Source organism: Protopterus annectens, chromosome 10.part0 (genome assembly GCF_019279795.1).
Source record: "Protopterus annectens isolate FY-2018-M chromosome 10.part0, PAN1.0, whole genome shotgun sequence".
NCBI lineage: Eukaryota > Metazoa > Chordata > Ceratodontiformes > Protopteridae > Protopterus > Protopterus annectens.
Window position 1 is genome coordinate 654,534,396 of NC_056744.1, and position 26,569 is coordinate 654,560,964.

Genomic DNA, 26,569 nt, shown 5'->3' on the forward strand with positions numbered 1-26,569 from the left:
TAACAATAATAAAAATGAATCTGAAGTAGATTTTTGAGAAATTACATATTTAAAAAAAAACTAGAAAGAAAGGTTTACGTAAAAATAACACTTAGCTGCTCAAGAAAAGCTGGCAGTACATATTTTGCTTTCACGCGGCAAACAAGATCTGAGATACTTGAGATTGGGGCATTGTGGGTAATGGAAGACCTTGAGGGATTTTTGGTTGCCACAAACTTTTGCAATGGCAGAGATGGATCCGAGGGATCAGATCAGAACCTATAAGTTGAGGACAGAATGAAAATTGACATCATCAGATCATGGTGACTAAAGTCAGAGGGCATACATTTATTTATTAATATACTAAGTCATACCCCTCAACTGTACAGATTTTTGCAGAATGGCCAGATTTTTGCCTCATATTTTTGATCTGTTCCTCATAAAAATAGTTTTTTTTGACAAATCACTGGGATGATCTATGGCTTAAAGTCACTAAATAATGACATGCATTTGAGTTTCAGACTTCATAACCTTAAGAAAATGCATGCTTACACAAATCCTGTTATTCTAGCAAGTTTCTAAGTTTGTAAGAGCAATATTTAAAATGGGTCCCTATTTTTGGCCTTTGTCCCCCCATTATATCAGGCTTTGTCCAGATTCCTTGAGCTAAAGGGTTGACGGGTATGACTAAGACAGATGATGACAATCAGTGGGAGAGCAGAAAAATTAAATGTCCCATATATGACAATATTTTACTTTTTCTGCATTTAATTTCAGGCCATTATCTTAAGACTAGTAATTTGCATGGTCTAGTCCTTTCTTTAGAGTTGCACTAGTGAAATTGAGACAACAGCCACCTTACAATAATCAGAAAATCCAATTTGCTGAAAGTCCAGGTTTGCAGTTTGAAGACCAGTAAATTAGATACCATAAAGAGGTCCCAGAATGGAGCTCTGAAGAGTACAACTAGTAAACCTTTTGTTTTCTCAGGTGTCTTCTGCTACTTTAACTACAAGTAGTATATCAGACAGACACTTTGCTGTCCACCTCACAATACAGGGGGTCAGTTACACATCATAGGCTATAATATATAGTATCTGTAAGTAGGAAAATCAAATCCAAATTTTGGCCAAATCTAGGTAAGCAGTTGAAAAAGCCCATAGATTTATTCCTGACAAAGCCAAAATTATATGAGTTCAAGGGCAATAAAGATTTTAATGTCAATATTTAAGAATTCGGATTAGGCTCAGGTTGGTAGATTTATAGTTACTGGGATTTGAGTACAGCCACCCTTGTTATGGGTCACTGCAATGGCTGTTTTTTCCAACTTCAGGAACATAGCCATTGGAGAGGCTTTATGTTAAACTGGTTTAGGAGACAGAGCACATCTGGCACTTCAGGCAACCCGGCACATTGTCAAAACCCTTGAACATGATATTTTTTTTTGCACTTAACTTGGTCCACAGAAATCACAGGAGGGGGTAGGGAACTTCAGCAGAGCTGTAACTGACGTGAAGCTAGCACTACATGTATGTTCTAACACATTACCAAATTCATTAGGGTCAAGACTAGGTAATATTGTTATAAATTAGCTCAAAGTACTATTATATGCTGTTTCTTTGTTTAAATTTTACTAATTTACCCCATTTATCACAAGACACCTGTCACTTCTTATGTATATACTAGATGCTTTCTGAAAACCATAAAGAAAATGGGCTTTTTGAACTTACCTAATGTTGTAAGTAAAACAATTCTGTAAGCAGCAATCTATTGAAGTGAAATATATGTTATGCACCCACATCTGTAAAAACTGTCATGTAAAAAATTGCTTATATATGTATTGTATCTACATTTGTGATAACTGTCATTTTATGCATATTTTACTGGGTTTTTGAGGAGCTTTTCTCCCTGGGCCTCTGCTGAAAATGGACATATATCCAACTGCACTAGACCGGTCAACAAATGTAAAATAAAATAAATAAATAAATACATTTTCTAATGTAATTAAAGAAGGATCTATACAGCTATTATTTTCAATTCAGTTTTAGCTCTGACTTTTCTTGATGGTGTAATTTAACTATTAATTCTTCTGACAGAGTCCTTCATATTAGTAGAAGTGATTTGTTGCTGACATTTTACATTTTTATGGGCAATCCAGGTAACATGTTTAGACATTTTTCATGGCCATCAGGGGACATGGAGGGTGATCTATAGCTTATGTTAAGTGACAATTTAGCTTATTCAGCATACTTTGAATCTTAATTAAGTTCAGTTTATTGGTAAGGGGAATCAGTCTGGAAAATACTGTCTCTGACAAACACGGATACACCCCTGAAGTTATCCACAGGCATGAATGCGTGACAGGGCTCTGAATCCTGCTATGGAGGGAGCACTTGCTTTACAGTGAAACCAAATCTCCATGAGCACATATATATGAATGTGTTCAAGTTGCAGGAATATCTCAAGATCCAGTAGAACATTAATGCAGTCAGGAGCTGGATTTCCTGTGGTCTTTTTAGCCATGTTGGGGATGGTCAAGAAAAAAAAAACTAAAGGATCAGCAGAAGACATGGTCAGTATGTGAAAGCCACAGCACAAAACGTGCAGCCTATACCTTGTGAAGCAAGTAGCTCTGTCAATTATACATCTTAAGCTGACTCATGCTGAACCTATCCATCCCCAAAAAGGTACCAGCTACTTAGCCAGTTGTTAAAGCTAATTATATTTTTCCTTAAATATGGGCATCATTCTTGGTGACTTTAGGTATATTAGGACATTACCATTTGTGCATGAGAACATAGTGAAAGTTTTACATTCTGCAAAGTTTGATTCTCTGATATATATGACTTTATGCTGTGTGTGCAAAGTGACATAGGCAGTGGAGTGTTATTTGTTTACAGTTGAGGCATTTGTGTTCTGATTTTAGGAAGTTTGTCTAATGGGTGACTTCTTGACAACCATAGCATATGTAAGTTTGATATATTCATGCAGAGTTGGTGGAGAGGTGACAAAGTTGTGAAAATACTTACACCTATCACAGACCATAATTTATCTATATGTTGTTAACTGGGTAAGTGGACTGGTACAAGACCATTTTAGAGCCATCCAGGGCCGAAAGCAAAACAAGACAGTTAAAATACAACAAGCATATATTAAGCACACTAAAAATGAGTGCAAACTGCAAATTCTGAACAGCATATGAATATAGTAAAAAGTAATAAAAAGGCAACATAACTTTGGAATAGCATATAAATGAAAGGCAAAAAAGTAGTCAAATCACATTTAATGGTTGATGTTAATGCAGTTGATCAGCCACTGTAAAATTTCTGTTACTAACAAAGGTAAATACAGTGTTAAAATTTAGGGCTATCCACTATCACTGGAGCTACAGCATGTATATTCTTTCTTCAAGTACATGTTTAATTATTCAATGGATTGTGAAAAGTCTTGCACAGTTGTAATTTGGAAAGAAAGAGGAGACTGCGGCAAGTTTTAGAAAAATATTTTTCACAGATAGCCAAATAGAAGTACTGCCAGATTGGTTTGATAACTCTGGTGCTATACAATGGATAAGAAGATTCATAAACTATTGGTCTAATAGCCAAAAGTAAGCAGTATCTATCATGGATGAGTATGAAGGTAAGTGTATTAAGCAAGAAGGTAGACCTTGGTGAAAACAGTAGCCAATTGGCCTCCAACAAAGTAGTGCAGTGGTGCTCAGCTGGACTGGCAAGATAAACAAGTCCAAGAATCTTGATTTCACCCATTTATAGAGTGGCATTGTTGACATCGCTGTAATAATAGGCAGGGCATATTCTAGCCTTAGGATTAGTACACTGATGGCAATGGGACACAAAGCTCCTGGTGTCAAGAGTATGAGATGTATATCTGGCAGCAGCTTGTAGTCAGTGAGCAAAAGACTGTTTCTATATTGCCTAATACCACCAACTTCTATAACGATGATACCAGAAGAGGCAAAAGCAGACTGAGCTTCCATACTGAACAGATAAACTGATTGGTCAAGCTACAGATGCTTTGCATTTAAAGTACATATACTTTATAGAACACAGCTAATAATTTTAATTAGGTGAGCAGAAAATGCAAGAAAAAGTGCACAGAAGGATCTAGGACAAGACAAAATGGAAACAGCAAAGAAGATTAACAAATACTAGCACAGTTACTATAATAACTGATCCAACAGATACAGGGGGTTGTACAGCAGAAGTATGGCATGAAAGCTGTACACACCATATCATACAGGTATAGTCTTTAGTAAAACATGAGAAAAAATGCACACAGTATCACACTAGTGAAATATCAGGCATGGATGTCTTGCACTAGTGAGATGTCAGTTACAGATGACACCCAGTAGTTTTTCAGATGTTTGATAAAGTGTCACACACTGTTGAGATCAAGGATTTGATAGGATCGAGTGCCACATACTTATGTGAATGGAGTGGTAGGCTCAGGTGTCCCACAATGCCTCCAGACTGATGGTACTCACAGTGTGATATACAGTAGGCACAATGAGTCAACACTGCAATAGTGGAGTTGGGTTGTCAGCTTGCTCACAGCAGGTGTCAGTTTTCACACATCCGATATACAATTAAGAACTAATTTGAGAAACACAATGATATACTGATTGTCTAAGTATCTATGAACTATCCTGATCAAGGAATACCAGCAACAATCAACCTGTTGCTACATCAAAGACTGATAAACAACATACGGTGTGCAAACAAACTGCTGCAACAAGGAGGAGTTAATACAAACAAACTAGCATAACAAGGAGATGATATAAGCAGCAGCAGATCCACCTGCAGTAACCTTTTGCAATGATGCAAAAACGTGGTTGTTGATCAAGATACACCTAAAGAACAGTAGATAAGAGATCAGGACAGATTGCACAGACTTAAATCTAATTGCATTCAACTATGGAGTGCAGTGACCTGCTTCTGCACTATACAACAAGCTCAGTCAGGTAAAAGCACATCAAATCCAGTTAGCAACTGTAGCAGCTATGTGCATCATATATAACACTAGGTTGTGCTATGCAGCTCAAAAAAAAATGTTTTAAAGCAAACAGCCAGTCGTAAACTTTTCTGTATTAAGGCATGCGGTAAGAAGATGCCTGGGAATACAAGAAGTTTTCCTTTCTTACTAGCAAAGACAGCAAAAAGTGTTTTAAATAAATACAGCTCTTACACAAACAACTGATATTTGCAGGTTAACAATATACACACAGAGAGCATGCAGAAGCCAGTGGATCTTAAAACTGCAAAAGGCCTGTAGCAAACAAGACACCCAAAACACTAGCAGTTTTCATTCTCTAAAGGAAAACCGCACTGAATAAAACTCCAGTAAAACAATTACAGATTAGCAAAATCTGCACTTAAAAAGTACAGACAGATCTTAAAGAGAGTCACTTTGGTGGTACTGCTGGGGACTGGCAGAAGGTCAAATCAAGTAAAAACAAGTAAATTCCAGTTAGTAATTGTATTAGTGGTATGGATCATAGCAGCCCAGCCAATTAAAGTAGACATCTTCCCTCCATTGCATCCTTCCGAGTGAATGTTAAAAATTAAGAAAATGATCAGTCAATTTTATGAGATAGCGTAAGAAACAGAGTGAATGTTATATCATCTGGCAAGGATGTAATGCTTTTTTGCCCAGGTAAGCACTTGTTTTTCTTACTGCGGCAGCTATTTAGGCTAGACAAGTGCTCGCCACCTCCATGGGCCCAGAAAAGCTCAGGCTGTTAAGTAGCAATACTGTCAGAGTTTTTAGTTGGTATTTCAAAACCTTGTCTAAACACATTGTACAATGTTCACATGCCATTGTGAAACTTTCATCATACAGCCTAACTTAAGCATCAGTGGCATTTAGAGATCTGCAATACGAATTTGAAACCAACCAAGTATAGAGACAGACACACACACATTGTATGTTCCTCCTTGCTAGGTCTTTACATTTCAGTTCTTTCTCAAGCTTATATACAGCAATTTCTAAGTTTACCCTTGATAATTAAGGGACTGTTCCACTGGAAACCATGGCAAGGACCTAAAATAATCTCTGTTACGGGGGGGGGGGGGGGTCATCACTAAGAGGATTAATTGCAGCAATAAAAATCATACTTATTCTACTAGCATCAATTAGGGGTTTCCTTCCAAGTAAAGGGAAAGTAAGCCCATGTGAATAACTTTAAATAAAATGAGGTACAGCTTTGTTGCATTAAGTGTCTACAGTACATCCTGATACTGCTGTTTCTCAAAGCTATGCTGCATTTTCAATTAAAGCAACTGCATATTCTGAACAGTTCACATTTAGCACGTTGCAAGATTTACTGGCATCAACAACCAAGTAGTTCTACTTGCACAGTTTTGTTTTATGGAAAAACAGCAATACTGTTTTCTAAGTGTTTTACTGAAAAATTGTATACCTCACTCAGCCTCTTACATTTCAAATTACATCATGCACTAACTGTTTCATAATCTGCAGAAGATTCTTTGTCTAACAGGTAGTGGTAGTGGCAGAGCTGAAATGATCCACAGGTTCTGCACAAAGTCTGGATATTGCCTCAGAATGGATATCAAAACTTCTCAAACAGGCAGAACAGGGAACTGGCCAACTGATTTAACTCTTCCAGTCGCATCCAATAGTTTACTAAGATTCAGCTCTAAACTGATGGGACCCAGAGCTCTATGACGACTTGAAAACAGCTTAAGGCAAAAGCACTGATGGAACATTCTCTCAGAAATTCTAGCATCCATATTTGAAGAAAAAGGCATGTCTTCTATCTAACAGGTGAAAGAAAAGAGGGAATGAATCCTCAAAGGACTGAAAAGTCAATTCACTATCTAGACCAAGTATGGGGTCACATGAAATCTGAAGATTTGCACAAGAGTTTAAAAGCTGAAAGATTCCCAACACGTTAAATCACTGTAGTCCTTTAAAAGGAAAACTGAAGTGTTATGTGAATCCACCATACAGTCTCTTGTTTTAAGATTGAGAAACTAGCATAGTTAAAATCAAAATCTCAGATACAACCAGCATACTCAGGGTTTTATGTTTCAGGAAAAACATTACAGCATTTTACAGGAATGACAAGGGTGATGCTGAGGGGTACCTTTTAATTGAGAGAAAAATATTTTGATACGTCTTGTACTGGTCTTGAAAATTAATGAAAAAGCCAGAATGTATATGGTATAAAATACTTGAATCTCCTGAAATTAAGTACCACAAGTGTCAAGTTGTTCTAAAAATACTTTGCAAACTTTGTGCTATTCTTGACTAATAATTCCAACACAATGGCCATCATAAAGCAAACACACAACTTCCTTGTGTACATTATACTACATATTTTACCTGATAAATTCTAGTAGGCATTTTCTCTACAAACAGGCCCTTTTTTTCTCCTTTCTTCACTAGTTTGGTCAGTAAAGTAAGACGATCACTATTAGGCCTGTGTGGGCGAGGTGATGATTGGGGTGAAATTTCTGGAGAGGATGGAGCAGACCTACAAAAGAGAAACAAAGCCTGAAAAAAATGCAACAGTTGCCTATGTAAAACTGAAACAAACAATTTCTTGCAAAAAAAAAAAAAAAAAAAGGATAAGAAAGGGGTGCATTTGTTGATGCATTGCATTTTATAGTTATGGTCTATATGGATATGAAACAGCATGTGTGTAACAATGCAAATTAAAACTCTGCTGATTTTTCAGGTTTTGGGCCACAAGAACTTTAATGCATTTTTGAGCTACATCCAATGGACATTTGCATACTAACAAATACAAACACGGATTCTAAAGTACTCTCGGTATATGCAGCTTAAGTGTAATACCAGTTTATAAATGAACATTACACCTGCATAATCCACTTGGGGAGAAGTCTTTTCAGAATCTGATCCAGTCAGTTTTGTTCCAAACAACTTCTGAACCTAAATAAATAAACTGTAAAGGACATCATTGAAAAAAACAGGAAACTAGATGGGGAGATACTGATGCAAAAACGTTTTCTGATAATGAGGTCAATCAAAAGGCATTACTGCATCAGCTTAAGGCTAAATTAGACTGCTGTAATTAAAAGAACATTTTTTCCAAGACATTCTTTTATGGCACAAACAACCTGCAGTAATTAAATAAAACACAGTATGAATACAAAAAAATACTGAGGCATGATCACAGTAAAAACACTCCTATCAGTGGTGAATAGCAGACCATCAATGCAAAGTAACACTTTTTATTCTTCTGGTAACTGCAGTCATGAAAAACAACTTATAAAATACACGCCATTAATCCATATCTTCAAAAGCATCTTAGAGTAGCTCCATTAGCACAGAGGTATAAAGCCTCGACTATGACTCAGGTAACCTGAGTTCAATTAGTGGTTTAGGTGCCTCTTGGAAAAATGGCAAAGCTAAACTATATGCTTTCTTTAAGGGCCGACAAATACCTATTTAGGTATGAGCCCTGTGGCTGAATATGATCACAGAAGAGGGTTCTGTCTGCAGGAGACAACAGAGCCCTGATCAAGTCACATGGAGACAAGAAAACACTACACAGGCCCATGGCAAGCCTAAACCCTTGGACACTTCAAAAATATAGGGGACAGTAGGGGTTTAAAAGGAAAAAAAATGTCAAAAGTGTGGCTGACAGTTCACAATTTGTTAGACTCTTGTCCCAGGGAACTTAAAGAGCCATAGGATTCTTGTTCGGAGGAATGAATAGGTTCACTGGGTCACCAGTATGGAATAGCTCGATGGTCAGCCAAGGGAGCAGGGCAAAAAAAAAAAAAAAAAAAAAAATCACACTCAGCAGTACTATAGTGCATTTAACATAATGACTACCAAATTCAGTCTCATGGACAAAAAAAAAAAAATCACACTCAGCAGGACTACAGTGGGTTGAACATAATGACTACCAAATTCAGTCTCACCAACATTTGTATTGGGTGATATTTCTCCTCAAAGCCACACTTTACATGTATCACTGTTAAACAAGTGGATTAAGGGAATGGCAGTTCTCAGTATCCCCAATTAGCAAGACCTATTGCAGGATTAACAAAAAGAGACTGAATTAGTAGCCATGGCTAATAAAGTACAGTTGTGTAAGTTAATTTACCATAACAGTAAATGTGTGAATAGACCACTGTCACAATAGCCTAAACTATAGGAGCTATTTCCTGTTAAGGATGACAGCAGGACAGAAGCCAAAGTTTTAGGGCACCTTCTATGCACTTTAACAGCTGAAGGACTCATGAACAGCCAAATAAAGTCAGTGGTTAGGGTGCCAAAACTAAAGAGCTTTCTTGTCCCAATGTATTGAAAACTAGTGCCCTGTCATTTCCTTATACACTAGAAAAACAGCAAATAGTTACATCTTGGCCAAAAAAAACAGAACACAAAAAAGGAAGACAGCAGGAGGGTGTTCCTATTACATCTATCTGATCATCTACTGCTATGGTAAGTTAACTTACATAACTGTACCATCTTCATCATTAAATCACTGATGCAGTAGCTTAAACTACATGGGTGGGTTACCAAAGCTTAGAAAAAAAGGGAAGAAGAGAATCTAGAAGCCTCTAGAGAATAGTCCTAACAAAACCAGCACTGGACCTGGAAAAGAATCTAATTTGTAATGTTTTGTAGCAGTATGAACAGAGAACTAAATTGCTGCCTCTAGATTATTTCTGCAGCCCATCCCTTTCCCAAAAATCAATGAAAAAGGGCAAAGTCCTGGAAGAATGGACCCTGACCTTGCCTGGAAGGGACATGTCATGGTGGGAACAATAGCATGAGACAGCCATTTAAAAACTGTCTTGACAAAGACTGGCCATTTTTCTTACCTTCACAGGAAATAAACTTATGAAATCCTAAGGGTTCAGTTCCTGTCAAGATTACTATCAAAGATGCGTGTGGACAATAAGAGTATGTAAAATCCTTTCTCCTTTATTTTTTTGGTTCTAAAAAGAGAAGGGGCGATGAATAGCTTGTCTCAAAGTAAACTCTGAAACCACTTTGAGAACAAAAGATACCAGATCTTTATGAAAAATGAGATAAGGCAGACTCTTAAAAGGTATTAAAACTTTATCATCCATGCAGTCAACTGAGGAAGTAGGGTGTTTTGGTGCATCAAACAAGACTTGACTTGTGTGAGCAAATCCATTCTGTGAGGAAGGCTGTGGTATTTGCGTCAAACTGTTTTCAAAAGAAGAGAGAACCACTACTTCCTGGGCCAAAAGGGAGTCACCACAATTATCTTTAGGGAGGCCTTCTGGATCTTTAGAAAGTCTCTGGTTACCACTGGAAAGGCATACAAGAATATTCTTGTCCATGGGAAAGAGAAGACATCTGTCTTCCTGGCATGTATGCAAAGAACCATCTTTAACTGTCTGTTATGAATGGAGGCAGGCATTCCCAACAGCTGGATCAATTCCTGGAAGATCCCCGGGTTCAGTTTCCACTCGTGTCTGTCTGTACTGGTCCTGCTCTAAATGTTTGCAATAATGATTCGCTCTGACAGGGATAAAAGTAGCCTAAAGGGAAATGTGCTGAGCTGCTGGCACACAGCTAGTCTGCAAAGGGACTATAATTTGGTTTTCTCCTGTTTGTTTTTATAACACATCACCCTAGTGTCATCTGTGATTACTAGCAGAAGTCCTGGAGTACAAATATGGTTTACAGATTTCACAGCATTTCTTACTGCCATCATTTCTTTGACATTCATGTGCTTTCGTCTGTTCCATTTGCTCCCTGAACTTTTACCTCCTTAGAAACAGTTCCCAAGCAAAGATGAGATACATTTAGAGCATGACCAGAACAGACAGACACAAGTGAAAAGATAATATCCCAGGCTGTATTTTGCATCATCTCCAGCAAGAACTAGCTTTGCCATTGAGCACCCTATTCGACCACAGCCTAATTACAGGCTTCATTCCAGCAGACAGGAGAATCACTATTGTCACCCCCTTGCACAACGGTGGTGCCACTACTGACCTGGGAAACTATCACTCCATTAGATTGACAAGTCTAATCTGTAAAGCCATGGAGAGTATTATTATGGATCTCATACACAAGGACATAGGCAATCTCCAAACACTCAACCGCACCCAATTCGGATTCGTCAGGGGCAGAACTTGCCTATTGAACCTAATTGACTTCTATGAGACTGTCACCAAGGCCCTGGATGAGGAAAAGTCAGTACATACAGCTTACATTGACCTGGCCAAGGCCTTTGACACAATCCCCCACTCGGGCATCACTGAAAAGCTAACACAACTTGGTGTTAATCCCCATCTCGTCAGATGGGTGACCAACTGGCTCACAGATAGGACCCACAAGGTCAAAATAGGTGCCACCACCTCCAACAGCAGAACTGTCACTAGTGGCGATCCCCAAGGATCTGTCCTGGGACCCCTACTGTTTGGCATCTACTTCTCAGAGGTCCAGGCAAAGACAAAGGGCCTGGGGCTGACTAAGTCTGTGGATGACTAAGTTGGGTGCTGTCATTGACTCCCCAAATGATGTTAACATACTGCAAGAGGGTCTGACAGCTACAAATAACAGGTGCCAAAGTCATGGCCTTAAGTTAAATGCAAAAAAAAATATCATCATGCCATTTGGAAAAAACACGGCCCCTACTGATTACCACATCAACGGCAACCCCCTAAGCGCACAAACTTTGGTGAGAGACCTGGGCACACAGGTTGACAACAATCTCACATTCGACCATCATGTGGCGGCAGTGGTCAGAAAAACCTTTTACTTGGTTCATCTCATAAGTATAGGGATTGCATCCACAAAAAAGGAGATTATTACCTCTCTGTACTCCTCCCTTATTAGACCTATAATTGAGTATAACGCCCTGTTTGATATGTACTTCTCCAAACACCTGCACCAACTGAAAAGGCCACAGAAATACTTCACAAAGAAAATCCATGGCCTCCAACACCTGTCCTATGCAGACAGCCTCAAATTACCATCACTTTACTCGGTATCATACAGATTGCTCAGAGGTAATCTGTCTCTCGGCAATATTGGACCCTGCCCTACTAGAAATGCTCGATATCCGTAAGTCTAACTCCTCGCGCATTACCAGCTTGATAGGCCTAAATCTAATATGGGGCATCAACAAAACCTGCTGGAGCGAGAGGTTTGACCTTCAGAGGCTGCCTCGTCTCTGGAATAGACTTCCCATACATGCCAAACAGAGTACTTCACTGACCCTCTTCAAGCGAAACCTTGATGAGTGGATGGGAAATCATAAATTTGTCCCAGGGGTTCCACCTTTGTCCCTCATTGACAGGGGCAACAGGTGCTGACTGAGGTTACTTTTTTGAGGATAAACTCTTGGCAAGGCTTGTAAAGGCCCCACGGCCATTAGCCTAGTAACCTCCTATGATGATATAATCTGGGTTACAAACTGAGAAGCAGCTGGAAAGGAGAAGAGAAGACTTCTGCACTGAGATATAGGTGGTCTACCTACCAAAGCAACTCCCATTTGACAAACTCTAACACAGTAATCTGAAAAGAAATTGGGTGCTGCTGTTAGGTCCACACAGATCTGAGGAACCACTGAATTTTTCCCGTGTGATGTCTGGTAACAGGAATCGTAGAGATCGCGAAATCCAGAATCCTGTTATATTCCTTGGCAGAGGTCAGAGACTGGCTGGAGAGAATCAAAAAATATTCCTTGTAAAGCTCTACCTTGACTTGAGGAAGAAAAGACCTCATGAGGGATAAATCCAGAAGGCATCACAAAAACACTGTCCTGTGAGAAGGAATGAAAGGAATTTTCTGTATGTTCATCTTAAACCCTAGAATGAGGAGGAGGAGGTCCTTTACCCTGGCCAGAGATTAGTGATATTTTGAAAGAGAGTTAGCAAATACAAGATAGATGTCTAAATATAAGAAAAAATATGAATGCCTTGAAATTTTGTACTGGACTATTACTTGCGCCAGAGACTTGTAAACACCATGGAGTTGTGTATAGTCCAAAAGGTAGGACAGAAAAATAAAAATGAAAGCCAGACACAGCAAATTTTAAAAAAAGCACCTAAGTGCTTGAGCAATGGGATGTGATAATGAGCATCTTTTAAATCTAAAGTTAAAAAAAACTCAGATGTGGAATGATGGGTAACACAGACTGAAGAGGAAGCATATTTAAAGTTGGGACTTTGATGTGAAGGTTTAACACTAGAGATGTCTCAAGTGGTCTCCCACTGTCTTCTTTTTTGACACTAAAAAGATTATTGAATAAAATCCCTTCCCAGTTTGTTCTAGGTGAACTGTTTCTATGACTCCTAGAGATAGCGCATTTGTTCCAAGACTGGAGAAAACAGAAAAGACTGTCTATGAGGGAGGAAGAGGAATTCCCTGAAAAGAAGGAAGAGGCTCCCACTGCCAATTGTAATCTTTATGAAAGATTCGCAGAACCCACTCATCTGCAGTTATCTGATACTATTGCAGAAAAACGAAGAGCTAGATGGGAAAGATTTGCTGGGCTGTCAGAGTAGAAAACACCCGAAGGGCCACATAGTTTGTTTGAACTGTCTTTGGTTCTGGGATGTTTCCCCTTATTTTTTGAGCCTCCTTGCCATTGGTTTTCGAAATTCTCTGTGCCTGCACCTTGCTAAAACTGTTTCCTATAAAAAGCAACCTGAATTTTGAAGGAAAGGTCCTATTAAACTTTGGAAAGGAGAGGTGAAATCCTGCTGGACACCCTGAATCAATTTCCCTCTTTCATCAAATATTTTAAGGACCACAGATGAAGAGGGCCAAATAAAACATCTTTTATCATGGGGAGAATTCAAGACCTCAGCTTTCATACTGTTTGCTTATTTTGAGAACATAACCGAACAAACCTTCTTATTACTGATCCAGTGACAGTTGTTATGGATACATCATCATCAAAGTCACTGGAATAATTCAGAGTATCTGGTTACCTGAGAAATAGAAGTTATTAAAGAATTCAGAGATGTCAACCTCAGAAGAAAGGAGGTTAGCAGTTAACTTTCTCATATATTCAAAAGAAGCGAGAAAATATTTAGATATATGAAACTGACAATTCAGAATTATGAAGTCTAAAGTAAATGATGAATATACATTTTTCCTAAATCTATCAAACGCTTTCCCATCTTTGTTAAAAGGGAAAGGGTTAGCATTTACCAGATGTTTGGCAACAGTTGGTTTTGCCAGTGAAACTACAGCAGGGCCTGATTTGGGATTAGGAAATAGATATTTGTGGGTTCGAGGGATGTTAACAATAAAATAATCTATCAGACATTTTACGGGCAGGGGGTTGGCTGTCAGAAGTCCAACAGGCTGTCAAGAAAACTTATTATAAAGCTGGTATAAACAGGAGGAACAGCTACAGGCTGAGGAAAACCCAGTCAAAATAAATTATATTTTGTGGAGATACTGGAATTTCACTCTGTTCCCACTGAAGCAAATCTTTCATTCTGGCTATAGCTTCAGAATCATATTTCCCTTCCTGTGACTTGGGAACTGGAGAAAGACAATCCTAGTCTAACTCTTGTCCTTCTGATTGGAAATCAGAAGGAGAAAAAAGGGAATTTGTTTTAAAACTCAGTGAAGAATCAGAATGTTAAAAAATTAAGGGTTTGAAATAAGCCCTTAAGAAAATCCAGCCAGTTTTCCCAGGCCATCTTCTGTGAAATACAGGAAGAAATACATTCAGCTTTTGTTTTTCTTTCCCTAGGAGACCCCCTGGAAAATGAGTGACTCAAAAATAGAGTCCTGGTCCATGAATTAGTTACCTTAGGTCAGCTTTATGGTAAAGCACTGCCCATTCATGCCTCCGAAACCTACAAGAGTGGTTCTTCTTTGTGCAGTGAGGACAATCCAATAGCTGGAGTAGTTTGAGGTACTTTATTTGATTGCAACAAAGTCACTCATAAGTGGCTGAGGCAATGAGGAAGCCAGCCTGACTACCAAAGACTACAGTAAAACTTTCCTCTTTTTGTGGACAGAGGAGAGAAAAACTGAAGAGCCTGAAGACTGCTCCATGATCAAGCCAAAAAAGTGCTTGGTAACTGGGTACAAGAGCTCTGAACAGTATGTGAACTATCTGATAGGAATTTTACAGTTTTGAGGTAGATACTTCAGTGCCCCTCCCCCCCAACACTCGCCAAAAAAAAAAAAAAAAAAAAAAAAAAAACAGGAGTCCAAGCAAATACCCTTAATTTTCCACAAAAATATTACATTTTTACACAAAAGGTGAATTAAAGTCAGGTTTTCCCCAAACAGGTGCACTAGATAATAAATTAACTTTTGTGAAGACATTTTTTTTGTGTCAAACACTAAACACAGCTCCTAGCTTAAAGATGGAAGTTTTTGACAGAAAAAGTGAACTTTTCCTCAGAAGCTTAGGTAAGTTGGAAGGTTTTCCCCACAAGGGTACTCATCTACCCAGTCTTGGTAAACAGCTAACCGACCACTGATCACGTGAAGTCTGCAGGAACAGTATACTTAGTAAGAATGTTCAGCATTCCAAATATTACTTTGTCTCTCTCCAATCCCTTTGTGCGATTAGACAGCATGGAAGATTTTTTACAGCATTGGATGCTGGCCAGCAGTCATTTCCTTCACAGGATATAGCCCACATAGCTTAGGATACCACAACAGTGATCTAATAACTCATGAAGAAGGGTCAGACTTGCTGACTTGAAACACTCTCAAATGTCTGGCATCACAGTAGATGCCTATGTAACAATTGTCTGTGGAAATCTTATTAAAATAGCCCTTACTTGAATGAATGACTCCCACTCAAAAGTAGGTCATAGGAGCAAGAGTCTTAACTCCAAATCCTACTGGACAATTCAATCAGCATGGAAAGCTTGTAAAGAACTATCTTCTCAGGAGGAGGAGTTCCAACAACCTTCATGTGGTCTATTTTACCAGCATCAATTAGGGGTTTCCTTCCAAGTAAAGGGAAAGTAAGCCCATGTGAATAACTTTAAATAAAATGAGGTACAGCTTTGTTGCATTAAGTGTCCTACCTCTAATGAGGACTACTTTTTGGAAGGAAGGGCTGATGCTGATTCCTTAAGCTCTTTGTTACTAAAAAGCAGATAAAACAAATATAAAACAGTTAATATCTTCCCATATGACACTGCCCTGGAAATCTAAAACAAACAGAAAAACAAAGACCAGCAGTCAGGGACACAGGGTGGGTCAGTGCTATACAAATGGCTCACCCTGGAAAATCTTACAGTTGTAGTAGCTATGGAGCAAACCTACCCACAACCACTTCACAAGTTCTCAGTCAGGAGGACAGTTTTCCATTAAAAAAATCCAAGCTGCTTAATAGCAGAGGGATAAGGTTGGAGTACTAAAGCAAATCACTAAGACTCTCATGATGATCTCCACCCCACAGCACAAACAGAACTTTACTGAATGGATGTCTAAACTCTAATGGTTAAACATATCAGAAGTAGTTCCAGTTGTCCTCTGAATTTAGATAAAGTTTGTTTGGAGAGTGGTATGCTCTGCTTTCCTGGCATGAGAGACTGAATGCTAGCCCATTTGGCTGAATTCATTGGTATTTTCAGTATACCTCAATTTTTGTGGATATCCATTAAATGGACATACTCTTCCCTCTTATTTTGTTTTGATGCTTGGGGTAGAAAAATAGTAAATGAACGGTTTGCTACAAAGATGGCTCTGAGACTACTTTGAGCATAAAAGAAGGGTTGACCTAAGTGGCACTCGTCCTTGTGAAACAATACTGAGCACAGTTCCTTACACATCAATTCCTGCAGTTCAACAATTCTTCTTGATGTGGTAACTGCTATAAAGAAGGGTCTCCCAGAAAAGGAAAGCCATTTAAATTAAGTGGTATCAACAGGTTCAAAGGGAGGTAGAAACATTTTTTTTCTATTGCAAAGTTGAGGTCTTTGGTGGTGATGGGGAACTGGCCTCTTTGGGGGCCACAAATGAAGATCCCTGTTTAAAAACTGTACAACTGAAGAATCAATGCCAGTGTGTACAGTTCCAGAGGCAAGGGGGCAGTAGAAGCTGAGAGATGCAGTTTGACTAAAACATATGCAAGGCCCTCATCAAGTAAGCCCATTAAATAAAGCAAGACATCCTTGACTGAAGCAGCCATTGGTCATAAAACATGGTCTTCACACATTATAGAGAATTTACTCCATTTCCCCAGTTAAACTTTCCTGGTCTCCAACAAAATCCTCAATTCTATGATTGGGAAGGAGTCCCAACACAATTATCAAATTGTTAACTGTCCATCTGCTAGTCCAAGACCCTTTAAATGTACCAGACTTCCCCCTTGTCAGATTAACAAAGTGCAAACAGCTAGGAAACAAAAGAACCAGGGTTACTTTGACCAAAAGGAGGTTATTAGGAAGAGGTCTATTTTGTATTCTTTAGCTTTTAGAAGGATCCATCACAGGAGGAAGTAGTAACAGGCAGAGAAGGCATATGGGAGCTCTTTTGGAATGAAAAAGGCATTCACTGTCCATGCGCCTCCCTATACAGACACCTGAATCCATTGAGCTGCTGATTGAGGGGTGAAGTAAAAATGTCCATCCAGAGGGAAATTCATTTTGGTATATAGCTGTGAAAGGTCTTAGGGTCCAACATTCACTCCTGGAGACTGGGGGTAGAACTCTTCAGATGGCTTTCTAAGGAGTTGTGAACCAGGAGAATACAGAAGGTCTGCACACAATATTCCTACTGTTTGGCTTGATCCCAAGCTATTGTGACCACCTGCAAAGCTGATGATAATATGAGTACCCCTTTGTCTGTTATGTACGAAAAAACTATAGCATTACCTGAAACTACCTGTGAGACGTCCCACTTCCAAGTTGTCTTGAATACTGCAGTATCAGTGGCACAACAGGAAACACACACACCTTTGACTCTGGAAGACTAGAATTCTGTGGGTTCTATTCCCACTCCAAGTGACTGGATTACTGACAATAAAGTGCAGCATGGGGGTGCTGCACTCCTGTGTGTGTCATCCTTTGGATAAGATGTTAACTTAAGTCCCAGCTGCTTGAGTTGGTAGTAATTCAGGTGGATACAAAAGATCCCACAGCAACTACTGAAAAGAGGAGGGAGGCTCCTTGGTGTCCTGGCCAAATTTTGACACTGCAAATTTCCATTAGTAGTAGAAATACCACCTTGGGTCTACCTTGAAGAGAGGCCACTAGCCTAGAGAAACTAACTCAATTAATAAAGAATGGAAGGATGGACGGAGAGAAAAATAAAACATCTGTAATGCATACATCAAGGCCAGGCTCTCCATAACTCGGCTATATCTGGCTCTTCTCTGTTAGTCCCACATTCCCTTAGCCTTTAGAACTCCTCCATCAGCTGCTTTCCCCTCCTTCCAAGCAAAGTCTGATGCATCCTTAGTTAGTGTTTGGAACTCCCTGGGGGGTTGTCAGTGGCATACCTGGGTGGTTGGGTAGCACCTGCAATGCTGAACACCTTACTACCTCTGAACTGAAGACATAATTGATAGCACCTTTTCTGCTGAGATGATGTGTTGCCAACACAAATTCTTCAGAAACCACTGGATTTTCCATATGTACAGCCTAGGTGGAGGGACCCTAAAAAATCGAGGCTGACATGTAAAAGACTGCTTTGAGGATGAATCTTGCTGTCAACTAAGTTTCTCACATTGTATTAAAAAAAACTGTGAATGGTTCATCTCCTAGGCCTCTGCTTGTGAATATTTCATTTCCCAATCACCTGCTTACACTTACCAAGGGTACCAGAATTTGTCAGAGATTTGGGATATATAGCTATACGGTTAAAAAGGCCCTTGTGTTTGTTACCTAGTAAACACCTATGAAAAAAGAGCTCATCATCAGGGAGATCTTTTCTCATGGTAGGGTGAATCTGTTTGACTTGGTACCCAGCAATGTTCCTCAGGTGGTCTTCCTGTGGGAAGAGGCAAAACTGGGCATTATGCAGCTGAGACATATAACTTGTCTATGGTCTTCATTAGATTCTCCTCGGAATGGGCTAATATAAGGTAGTTATTCAAGCATGGGTAAAAGTGAAAGCTTTTCTACCCAAGGTGGGCACAGACAGAAGAAACATTTGGCAGATACCCTGTAAAATGTGGACAGCCCTAAGTGTAAAAGGGTGAAATGAAAATGGTCATACTCTCAAGAATCTGAAAAATCAACATGACCCCTAACCCAGCTAATGCAGACCTTAGGCTAGACCTCTCTGGACAACTAGGAACCAATATCTTAAGTGCAAGAACATCTACCCAAAGCCTAGCTAAGCTGTGAGCCTACTACCCACCTCTGCCAACCTCAAGAGGGCAGCAACAGCTGGAGATGTAGATGAAACAGAAATTGGAGCTTGAATTGGACAGTTCTGTGTTTCTCTATGGCTAGTGTCATCAGACTTTTATAGGACTAACTGGAATATTAAGATCTCACAACCTCATCCTGTAGTATCCTTCAAAACCATCTTTTTTTTGGCTTGGGGAAGGGTTCTTCATTTTATGTTTTCAAGTAAAAAAACTTTAAGGCTCTATCATGAGAAAAGCAACAGATGTCTCTCTACAAAATCCTAGAAACTTTTAATGTTCAAGAAAGGTTCACAGGTTGCGGATCTTATAAAGTTCAGTTTTTCAATCACAAAATATTTGCCAAGTCTTTCCCAATACAGAGAGGCAAGGAAGTTGGTGACCTTTTCCAGGAATGTTACCAGCCCTAAAAAGAGATATGAAAGTTATGTACTTACTATAATGCTAGATCTGTGTTGTCTTTCTCTGTTTGGCTCAATGTACGGGTCATCAGATCTGACCTCAGTGCCTGTTTTTAAGATCTTGGATCTAGCGCTCAATCTCCTCACTTACCCATAATTCTCTTTTGTCCGTGCAATATCTTAGATTGAGTTTTTCTGCTTGTACCTAAAATCTTATCTAAATGATAAAAACATTATAATATCGTATCAATAATAAGAAAGGAGAGAAGTCAGCTCAGAGCCTGAACATATGTCAAGGCCCTGGACAGGTTCAATAACTCAGTCGGGAGAGAATGGCAACAAATTTGGTAAGGGGGACAAAGACAGGGAGGGAAGCTGAGCTGGATAAAGCCAACAGAGATCTAATGTTATGGTAAGTACAAAATGTTCATATGTGATGATCTCTTTTCCATCTGACTCAACATACGGGACAGATTGCCCAGCTACTAGCACTCCATGGTGGTCGCATGGAAAGATATCCCAAAGAATGGTGGAGACTAAAGATGCACGGGACCTAGTCTACATGTTCAGCTTATAGTGACATACAAAAGTATGAATGGTAGCTGAAGTAGCCTTTGCATAAAAATTGTGTACGGGAACTCTCAAAAAAATAAATAAATAAAAATAAGCTGTAGAAGTTGTCACTGCTCCAGCAGAATGAGCTTTGTGTGTGTGGAAGAGCCAATTTTCTTTATAAACAAAGGAAACGCAATCCGAGACATACCAGGATAGTGTGCTTTACAGACACCTTGTCTCAACTTAGCCTTTGAGAAAGAAAAAAAAAGCTGATCTGTTTTCCTGATTCCTTTGGTATGATGTAGATAAAATCTTAGTGCTCATCTACCAAATGTAAGCTATATTCACCTTTGTTAAACTTTGGAAAGAAAACTGGTAGGTTAATCAATTAAATGAAGCTTCTGAACCCAGTTTGTGAAGAAAATTTGGGTTAGTCCAAAGGATCACCCTTTATTTGTGAAAACCTAAGTAGGGAGGTCTGCAAGGTAAGGCTTGAATTTCCAAATTCTCCTGGCAGAAATGACAGCCACTAGAAAGCTTCCCAAGACAAAGACTTCAAATTTGCTAATGCTGCTGGTTCCAAGGGTGATTGGATCTTTGATACAGGGTCTAAGCAAAAAAGTTCACTTTAAAAAAGTCTTAGACAGTTTCAAGGAGGCAAATGGATTCTAATTTTCCCCAAGAAGAAAACTGTATATAGCTGCTAGGTGAAACTTAATGGCTGAGAAAAGTGGCAGCTTCCTAGAATAAACTCATTAAAAAATATAAAATAGATGGGGAGGTGATGAAAATGTGTCAAAGCCTTTGGAGGAAGTCCAAACAACACATTTTTTCTACTTACTCCTGTAAACCTTTCCTGTGTTAGGTTTCTGGGATAATAAAATATGGGTAAAAAAAAAGCAGAAAGATTGGCATCCCTGGCTATCACTGGAATTGGAGGAGCCATGCAGTTAATTTCGGGGCTTTCAGGTCCCAATGAGACTGGCTGGACAGATGAGACAGAAGGTCTAGAAGAGAATCCAGCACCCATGGAGGGTGTTTCAGATGATGTCAAAGGAAGGGAAACCAAACCTGCTACGGCCAAAACAGGGCAAAGAGAATTACTGTTTCCTTGGACCTGATGGCTTTCTGCAGAAACTTGGTTACAAGTGAAATGAGTGGAAAGGCATACAGGAGACCTGGGGACCAACTGTGGATTAGGAGATCCTTCTGTGACTGAACATCTGAGGAAACAGGACAAAGTAACTACTGCATTTTGAGTTCAGGTGGGAAGTGAAAAGTTTGCAGAACTGCTGACCCCAGTGACTGAAACCATTGCTGCCACTGACTGGTTGAGGGCAGAATAATAGATCTGCTCAGTTTGTCTGCCAAGACATTAGAAATCCCCAGGATGTGCTCTGCCACTAGAAAGCATTAAGACATTGCCCACTGCCACAGTCTCAGTGCTTCCTGGCATAATGGGTATGAACTAGTCCCCTTCCTCTTGTTGATGTACCAAACTACCGTCATGTAAAGTCCAGAAAGGTATGCAGTGCAAGGAGGATCATTTTCATCTCCAAAACACTGACATGAAGACTGGCCACTGTCACAGACCATATGCCTTGGACTGTCTTTCCCTTGTAATGGCCCCCAACTCCATCCACAGAAGGGAATCATTAGTGGTCACAGGGGCCATCGAGGGGTGAATAAGTGTGAACAGTCGACCCCCAAGAGGAGAGGTGAACCACCACAGAATGGGTGCCTGCACACTGACGTGCATTGTATTGGAAAGTAAACATGTTGATGTAACACTGACCACTGAACCGAGCTATGCACTGCAGTACTCTCATGTAATATATTGCTTGTGGAACCAGACTAGCTGATGCAGCCATTGACCCCAGTAGTTGAATAATTAGTCTTGCTGAGGGATTGCAGGAAGAGTGAACTTTGAAAGATTGAAGACAGATAGATAAATAGCCAGATAGGACTCAATATTCCAGAAGTCTGGCTATCTGAGATACTGTGTCCAGGTGGCATCCTACGAATTATATCACTTGTGTCTGTGTCTGCTAGCTTTTCATCTGGTTTACTTTAATACCATAAGTGATGAGATATACAGCAAGAAGTCCATGCACTGGATCAACCAATCGCTGGTGAGAGTGGGAAGGAGCCAGTCAATCCAGGTAAGGGAACACCCAGACCCCATGCAGTGTTAGGTAAGCTACCACCACTGCCATGCACTTGGTGAAAACCCTGGGGGATGTGGTGACACCAAAGGGCAGTGTTTTGAATCGGAAATGACTGACCCCTACACAAAGTGGAGAAACCATCTGGATAGCCTCACTATCTTTACATGGTAGTAAGCATCCTGCTATTGAGAGCATCCAGTCATCCTTTTTCAGAAGTGGTAAAACAAACTTTATTGTGACCATCCAGAACTTTGTTTCACAAACTGAATTATTTTGCTGAGGTCCAGAACAGGGCTGAGGTCCCCAGTCATTTTTCAGAACTGAAAAGAATCTTGAATACATTCTGGATCCTGCTGGTCTGGTGGGACCTCCTGGATTATTGCTTTTCTAGTAGCTTTCATACCTCAGCTGCTGCTAATTCCCTCTGAGTGGGAGAAATGTCAGGGATTTTTTTTTTGTTGGGTAGGGGAAAAGCAAAGCAATAATACAGTCTCTAGTGAATTTCTTCTGCACTCAAGAATCTTGAGTGATGCCTACCAAGCAAGAGTGTGCAAAAAAAAGTCCCACTTCCTCCCTGACTGCCTCAAGAGTGCGGCAATGTCAGGAGCACTGGAAGGGTTTTTCAGTGAAGGGCCCTCAAAACACTTGATTCTGCAGACTGCCTCTGCCCCTTGGGTGACATCCATTAAAGTTATCCCTGCCCCCCCCCCCCCCCCCATCTTGGAGGTCTATGTAACCATGTGTCCTTGGCAAAATTCTGGGACTTGTGAAACCAAAGTTTCTTAACACCCTCCCGGTTCCGAGGAAAAAGTCTTTTGAGGGGTGGAAAAGCGTATGCCTAAGGAAGACAATCACCCTGCTCCCTTCTGGTGAGCTTCTTTGACTTTGGGTCAAAAAAGTGTTGGCCCACCAAGGGGTGCACTGATGGAGGACATCTTAAAGCTCTCTGATCAGGGGTGCCACGAATAACAATACCAGTGCCTACTGCTTTTGCAGCGTCATCCTCTGCATTAGAAAGTAAGCAGATGGACACATTAGTCATCGATTACACATTAGACAGCAGAGATTCTACAGTTTGATGAATGTTCACATCAAGTAGTTCAGTGCTAGAACAAATATCACCACTGCATATGTCCACTTTCTAAACCTGCCGAACACCCTGGAGTCCCTGTTAGAGGGAAGGACAGAGGTACTCTCCTCGAAAAGCTTCTTCTTAGTTCCTGCTGCCACCACCATAGCATCAACCGGTGGATCCTTGCTTCAATCTCAACAGTTTCTGGGAGACAATGAGTTTGTCAAGTTTTCTTGTGATTGGCCCCACCACAACAGGCTTCTTCCTGGCCTGCTGCTAGAGCAAACCAACAAGCTCATTAGCAGGTGGGACCCACCCAGGTAGTAGATAAGCTAGCCTCAAAGAATAAAGACTTCTCTTGGGATGGGGCTTTGGACGATCAGCCCACCCCCTCCCTTTGCTTTATTATTTTGAGTATCTCTCCCCTTCCTCGAAGTTGGTGTCTGCAATGAATGACTCCTGAGAGGAATATATATGCCTCCTTTGCAACATCACTTCATGACTTTCTCTGATGGGGTGCTGCAGAGAATTCTCAGAATTAGAATAGGAACTTGTCAAATGAGCATCTTTGGGGATAAATGAGAGTTTGGCTGCCCCTGACAGATAGAATGCGTGTAAGGCACCACAGGGTGTAGAAGGAGTTGGGACTGTGCATGTGAGGAACCTCCTCTCTAGATATGAGAGGACCCTTTTAAAGGCTTGAAAGCCAAAACCAAGACAAGATGATCACTGCCCAAGACCTTAAGACTCGATGGAAGGAACATCCCTGGCCCTGTCCTGACTAGGCCTCGAGACAGACATTGGAGCTGAGCTGTCTAAAGCCAGAGCATGCAGAGGAGGAGACAGCTCAAAAAAATTCAGAGTCAAACTCGACTTATGTACCTCAGCCCCAACTTCTTGGCTTGGAGACCCTTCACAGTGCAATGGTGCCGGAATTGAAAAGATAAAAACTGTTGGAGTCAACTAGAAACTTCTCTCGGCTCTGCCAAGGGTCTCTCATTGGTATAACTTGGAGCCATAGACAATAGGATCTAAAACTTAGTCTGGAGAAGGAGCAATCAAGAAGGGAGCTGACTGGGCAGAACAGGAAATCTTGGTGGGTTGGTTCCATTAGAACCCTCATCTGAATCTGAGCTCAAAGAAATTTCCACCTCATGCTACTGACAGTCTTCGGAGGGGGTTTCTTGAGGAGCGAAAGGACTTATATGAAGACACCACAGAAGGTGGGATGGGGGATTGATGTCTTCCCTCAAACAAGGACTGGTTAGTTCTGGACAGAGGTGGCATACTGGAGATTGTATATCAAACTAAAGTTTTGCTCACATCTTTATGTTGGATCTAATAGTATCAGATTATATGGGGCCAGGCCAATTAGTGGGTCAGATCTGGGGACCTTTTTCGTGGTGGTTTGTTTCGTTTCTCTCTACTCTTTTCTTTCTTTTTCCTGGGCAGGTTTAGATCTGTCCACTTTATTGGATGAATAAGTAACTTAAGTGGATGCCAGAGGACTCAATTCTCCCATTCGGGCAGGGAGAAGACCCTTTAGTACGAGTTTGTTACTTTGGTCTACAAAACCCTGGTCTCAAAGGAAGCACAGGATTAATACTCAATGTTTAAAAGATCTGCCCCAAAACAGTAAACACACACATCCTGCAGATCTTTTGGTGGGGGAGGTGTTTTGTGCACATACACAGGCACTACAATTTTTAAAACTAGAGGCCTTGTCAGGCATATTGGAAGGAAAATAGGAACAGCACAAACACAATCCCAAAGTCAGAACAATAATACTATTCTTTCAAAACTAAATTACAAGGCACTGGTGACATTAACGTAGTAGCCAGGAAACTACCACAAATACAAAAGGGTAGCTGTGATAATGTGAAATTAGAAGTTATGTACTTACTAGGAAAATAAAAAGGAAGGCGCCCGAAGCAAATGTAACACACTTATTTTATTTTAACCAAAAAGTAAAGCAGAATCCAAGCCAAAAGTACTAGTAACCACCTACACAAGCCTGGAAAAACGAAGCAGGATGTCCCAAAAATTGGTTCTTTATTGAGCCACGACACTGAAAGCACACCATAAACGCCTTTATCACATACAAGTGCGTTTTCGTCATAAAACCATTCGACTTCATCAGATGCTGGCAACTGTACATAAACCCATTTTTATTTAATTACTTACTAGTTGCAACCTATCAGAATGATTCAATTAAATTTAAAACAGCAAATGCAATTTTGTTTCCTTTTGAATTAAATATTCATGAGTAATTCATTTAAAATACTCCCCTCATTCTGATGAAACTGTAATTAAATGACTTATTTATATGATAAAAAATCTTTTTAAGAAATACACGTAATATTGATTTTAAATGAACACATTCGTCAGAATGAGGGGCGTATTTTAAATGAATTACTCATGAATATTTAATTCAAAAGGAAACAAAATTGCATTTGCTGTTTTAAATTTAATTGAAGCATTCTGATAGGTTGCAACTAGTAAGTAATTAAATAAAAATGGGTTTATGTACAGTTGCCAGCATCTGATGAAGTCGAATGGTTTTATGACGAAAACGCACTTGTATGTGATAAAGGCGTTTATGGTGTGCTTTCAGTGTCGTGGCTCAATAAAGAACCAATTTTTGGGACATCCTGCTTCGTTTTTCCAGGCTTGTGTAGGTGGTTACTACTTATTTTATTTTCACATTAAGCGCTTTGGTCCGCCAAATAACCGGACTTCATCAGAATAAATAAAGTGTGTTATATTTGCTTTGGGTGCCTTCCTTTTTATTTTCCTGGTTGGATTTGTGTTTTTTGTGTTCTAAGTTATGTATTTATCATTACTTGGCATCTGTTTTCTTCCATTTTCATTCTTCTTCGCAAACCAATCTCTCTTCCGATGCTCGGATCCAACTCGGCCGCATCTACAAGACTTTGGATCTGAATCTCGAGCTCCTCCCATAATGCCCTACTCTATCTTCAATTCCTCAGATCAAGTTTGCTGCCTTATCCCTACTGTATTATATAGACAGAACAGACACAAAGAAAGGCTGAGGCTGAAACCAGTAACATGATGGTTCCTATAT

General features: G+C 39.9%; 1 protein-coding gene across 1 annotated transcript in view; it reads right to left on the reverse strand.

Annotated features, from left to right (window-relative positions):
- The window catches only part of USP24 (ubiquitin specific peptidase 24), a 4,679,666-nt gene that overhangs the window by 934,161 nt on the left and 3,718,936 nt on the right, over positions 1-26,569 (reverse strand). The window contains exon 51 of the mRNA XM_044085508.1: positions 7,345-7,495. Within this exon, the coding sequence (XP_043941443.1) occupies positions 7,345-7,495 (151 nt within the window). The remainder of the gene's footprint in view (positions 1-7,344; positions 7,496-26,569) is intronic.